General features: G+C 45.1%; 1 protein-coding gene across 1 annotated transcript; it reads left to right on the top strand.

The window, feature by feature from the left end:
* Positions 1-44: 44 nt before the first annotated feature.
* On the top strand, positions 45-2,158 carry LOC145362518 (uncharacterized). The gene has a single exon (XM_080218537.1). It carries the CDS (start codon positions 941-943, stop codon positions 1,862-1,864), a length of 924 nt encoding a protein of 307 aa, XP_080074663.1. The 5' UTR covers positions 45-940; the 3' UTR covers positions 1,865-2,158.
* The last annotated feature ends 3,086 nt before the right edge of the window (positions 2,159-5,244 follow it).

Below are 5,244 nucleotides of genomic sequence, written 5' to 3' on the forward strand. Positions count from 1 at the left end.
CTTGGTTTACAGCAGAGAAGTGCGCATGCGTTTTTATTCTGGTGACGTAACAGAGTGGGCGGAGGCTCCGGGTCCCTGTTCCCCACCGGGTCCTAGTGCCCAGGAATGCAGTGATTTGGACCAAAGGGTTTTAAACAGCTTCCTTCACTACCAAGCTGCAGCTGATGTTTGCAGCCTTCAGGGCCATGCACACATCAGTGTGAGAGGTTGTAGTCCCTGTAATAGTTAATTATAATTGCCTTTTAGTGTCTAAAGATGTGCAGGTTAGGTTAATATCAGGCACTCACCTGATGAAGGAGCAATGCTCCGAATACTCATGCTATCCAATAAACCTGTTGGACTTTAACCTGGTGCTGTGAGACTTCTCACTGTGCCAACTTCAGTCCAATGCCGGCATCTCCACATCAATGTTAATATTAGGTTGATTAGGATGGAGTTGTGGGCATAGGGCCTGGATAGGATTGTTGTTGGTGCAGGGCTTGATGGATCGAATGTCCTCCTGCTGCACTGTCGGGACTCTATGATTTAAATCGAATTATCTGTTCTGAATTTCCATCACTATACAAACTTTTGTCTACAGTGTCTTAGAAGAGGAAGTTTTTTCAAATGGGAAACTCAAACGATACATTTCAGAACGATCTAACAAAATTATTCCGCTCATCAGCACCTGATATAGATTTTTAAACATGGAAGGAGAAATATTTTTCTCTTCTATCTCCGGGAAAAGATTTTAAACATCAGTGTGAATGGAAAAGCATCGAGACACACACACACACTCGAGTGAGAGTGTTCCAGTGAACTGACTGTGGAAAGAGCTTTAACCAGTTACACAGCCTGAAAAAAGCATCACAGCATTCACAACGAGGAGAAACTGGACCTGTGTTCTGTGTTTGAATAAGGCTTCAACTGATCATCCAACCTGGAGAGACACAAGGACACCATGGAGAAACTGTGGAAATGTGAAGACTGTGGGAAGGAATTCAGTTTTCCATCCCAGCTTAAAAACCATCGGCGCAGTCACACTGGGGAGAGACCGTTCACCTGCACCGTGTGTGGGAAGGGATTCATTCAGTCATCCCACCTGCTGTCACACCAGCAAGTTCATCTTGATGCGAGGCTGTTTGACCACTCAGACTGTGATAATAACTCTAAAAGCTCCAAGGACCAGATCACACAACAGGGTGTTCACACCCAGAGACAGTTCAGCTGCTCGCACTGTGGGAAGGCGTTCATACGATCACAGAACCTCATCGAACATGAACGCAGTCACACTGGGGAGAGGCCATTCACCTGCTCTCTGTGCGGGAAGGGATTCACACGATTATCCTACCTCACTACACACCGACTGGTTCACACTGATAACAGACCTTTCAAATGTACTGAGTGTGAGAAGAGTTATAAAACCACGAGTGAATTGTTGATACACCGGCGAGTTCACACTGGAGAGAGGCCATTCACCTGCGCCGTGTGTGGAAAGGGATTCTCACGATCGTCCCACCTCAGTAAACACCAACTGGTTCACACGGATAAACGACTTTTCAAATGCTCCGGGTGTGAGAAGACTTACAGAACCACGACTGACCTGCTGACTCACCAGCGAATTCACAACGGGGAGAGGCCTTTCAGATGCACAGTGTGCGGGAAGGGATTCACTCTGTCGTCCAGCCTCCAGAAACACCAGCGAGTTCACACTGGGGAGAGGTCGTTCACCTGCTCCACGTGTGGAAAAGGATTCATTCATTCAGCCAATCTTCTGACACACCAGCGAGTTCACACTGGGGAGAGGCCATTCCTTTGCTCTGACTGTGGGAAGACATTCATCCACTCATCCCACCTTTTGAGACACCAAAAAGTTCACAAATGATGGAAGGATTTGGATTCTGCTGTTACTTTTAAAAATTCATGTTACTGGGCGTGAGGGTAACTGTCTGGACCGAGCATTTATCACCCATCCCTCGTTGCCCTCCATTTCAGAGGCCGTCTAAGAGTCAGCCACATTGCTGTGTCTCTGGAGTCACATGTAGGCCAGACCAACTAAGGACTACAGATTTCCTTCCCTAAAGGACATTAGTGAACCAGATGGGTTTTAACAACAATTGACAATGGTTTCATGGTCATCATTAGGCTTTTAATTCCAGTTTAATCACATCCAAATCTGAAACAATGTTCACCTCGAGAACTGGAGTTTTTTCAGGCTGATCTCCAGAACATGTTGCAGTTTATTATCTGATAAGTGTTAAATGAACTAATATTGTTTCAGACACACAGTCGTGTCCTTCATTTCTTCAGGATAAGAGATTAATTCTTCTCCTGTTACCGACTGCTCCATGTGTGAGGGTTTTTTCTTCTCTCCTTTCTAACTGTCTAGATCATTTCAGTTTTCGGACCTTCCGCCATTCTCTTGGGCCCTTACCTTCCAGAGCGTCTCTGCTAGCCTGAGGTGTGTAAGGAATGTACCGCAGCCACTCCCTTCCATGGTTCACAGCTCCTAGACAAGGAATAGAAACTCCTATACAACTGCGTTTAGTCAGGAAAAGCGATGGTGAATGCTGGAAATGTGCTGTCAGATCAGAGATGGGTGTAAAACTGGGATCTGTTCCTGACAGAGTGAAATTCCTAGTTTAACTTTACAGCCTGAAAATAGAACGAAGAATTAAAATGTTTGTGCGACATTCCTGAATCTATCAATGTATGGTAATGGTAACATCAAGTTACATATCTATCTGGAACCTTTAACAATCTCCCATTGACTTCGATGTGATAGAAGCTGACTTAAAATCTGTCAGCGTTTGAAACATATTTATTAAAGATTGGAGTATTTCTTACACTTGGATCTCTCTCTGTTCGGTCCACTTGAAGTGTCCGATAACAACTTTTTTCCTGTGAATATCCAGCTGCAGTATTGATGTGCTTCTGTGGGTTTCCTCCGGGTGCTCCAGTTTCCTCCCACATTCTGAAAGACGTGCTGGTTAAATGCATTGACCCGAACTGGCACTGGACTAGGGGAATTTCACAGGGCCTTCATTGCAGTGTTTAATGTAAGTCTTACTTGTGACTAATAAATAACCTTCTAACTTTGTTCATCTTGTTGATTCTAAATATTGAATCTTCTGGTTTTAGACACCAGATCATCAAATTGCCAACAACAGATTATCTTTTACTGACTTTCCTAACTGTGCTGCAATAAGAAGAGAGGATGTCCAGGGTGCGTAGAGTCTTTAATTGTGCTTGTTGCTCTTCTGAGGCAGCGGTGAGTGTAGACAGAGTCAATGGAGGGGAGGCTGGGTTGTGTGATAGATTGAGCAACATTCCCCAAGGTTTCTTTGGTCTTGGGCAGAGCAGAAACCTTCAATAGATTTGGAAAGATTGCTTTCTATTGTGCACCAGTACAAATTGATGAGAATCCTAGCATGTTCGATCAGAGCTGGGGAGAAGAGAGTTCTGAATCCACTCTACAATCTCTGTTCGGATAACTAGCTAGTTTGGGGGGGATTAGCAGGGTAAATATGTGGGGTTGCAGGAATAAGGTGGGATTGTTGTCGGTGCGGGCTCAATGGGCCGAATGACCTCCTTCTGTACTGTCGGGAGTCTATAATTCAATGAGGCACACGAGATTGTCCTCTTGGAGTATGAGCTCCCTGACTGAGGGAATGTTCACTTACCTAATCAGGGTGCACCACATATATTGTATATATCATATATCAAGGTTACTGCCACTCCTGATTCTGATCTTGTAACTGAAGCAATCTTCGGAGTGGAACTGAGTTTGTAAATAAAGGAAATCTGTTGAAGAGACACTGGTCTCTGAGGAGTTATTTCATGTACCATGTTCTGTTCAAACTCATCCACGAGCTTTTGAGACACATTGTTACAGACAGGGATGCTTTGTGACAACAAAGCTAAAGATAGTACATTTATTCATTAAGAGAACTGTCTCACCAGGAGATTTTAGGCAAATCCTGATCCAACAACCTGCTGTGAAAACTCAGCTCACGTTTGACAGCTGTGACAAATTCCACCCCAGGAGCCGAGATAGAATTCTAAAACAATCAAAATAAAACAAACCATAACAGTCTAAAAGAGAAAGTGAATTTGCCCCGTTGCGAATGGATCCTGTATAAAATTCCCAGATCCCGATCTTAACCAAAAATGGTTCATTTCTTCCAACGGCCATACTCGGTCAGTTTAGCAAGGTTTGGTGAAATCTACCCGTTAGTCTGTGAGATAAATTATTTACAGCAGAATCATAGGGGGAAATATTATCTCTGCCTGTCCTCAGTGGCAGAGGTACAGTCCAGATGTTACTTCCAGGTCAGCATTATTCCATGAGATTCTGTGAATGTCTGTCTAAGTTGTACATGTTTATTGATGTCTTTTCTTTTAATCCACAGGCAATTCGGTCCGCCTTGTTGTCCAACAAGGGGCATACACACAGTGGCTCGTGCGAGGGCTGCTCTTGGATGTTGCTTCGAGAGTTGCCTAGTGCTTCACATCGTTAGTCTACACTTAAACTGACGGGCAACATGACAGCTCAGTGACTATCACTGTTTGCTGTGCAGACACATGGATTTGGGCCGGTGTCTGTGGGAGTTTGCACATTCTCCCCATGCTTGCTTGGGTTTTCTCCGGGTGCTCCGGTTTCCTCCCACACCCCAAAAACGTGCTCTTAGGCTGATTGGTGTAACAAATTGTCCCTAAATTAGCCTCCCCTCAATCTGGTTATAATTCCTTTATTGTGGAGTCCAATAGGCGTAGACAAAGGTCGTAGGGAGAAGAGGGCACTCACAATGTTAAAATGGCGGCGTGGGCTCGGTCGAAGGGCCTGTTTCCTGAGCTGTGTTGTTCTTTGTTCTATTACAGAGGGAGAAGGGGGCTGGATTCACAGCTCAGCAAGTCAAGGTATCCTCTTTAAATGGTCAGGTCCCACAATGAAGAGAAGCAGTCTTGGTTCACACTGGAAGTTCCTGTCCTCCCGCACTCAGCCAGCTCGAGCTGACCCCTGGCCTTCTGGGCGATCTGTCCATAAGGATAGGAGCCTGTTGATTCATAAGGAAGCTTGCATTTATATAGTGCCTTCCACCTTTTGGGATACTGCGGTCAACGCTTTCTGAAGATTGCAGCCAATTTACGCACAGCAAGCTCCCACAGAAGGTAACGTGATGATGACCAGATCACCCGGTCTCACTCATTAATTGTGGGATAAATATCAGGCCCCGGGACACCCCGGGGTCACACCTGTCCTCT

The sequence above is a fragment of the Carcharhinus amblyrhynchos genome, unplaced genomic scaffold (assembly GCF_965287045.1).
Source record: "Carcharhinus amblyrhynchos unplaced genomic scaffold, sCarAmb.v2.hapA scaffold_38, whole genome shotgun sequence".
Classification (NCBI taxonomy): Eukaryota; Metazoa; Chordata; class Chondrichthyes; order Carcharhiniformes; family Carcharhinidae; genus Carcharhinus; species Carcharhinus amblyrhynchos.

Bases quoted from the DNA above. Each gene is read 5' to 3' on its own strand.
- LOC145362518 (XM_080218537.1), top strand. From the start codon at position 941: ATGGAGAAACTGTGGAAATGTGAAGACTGTGGGAAGGAATTCAGTTTT.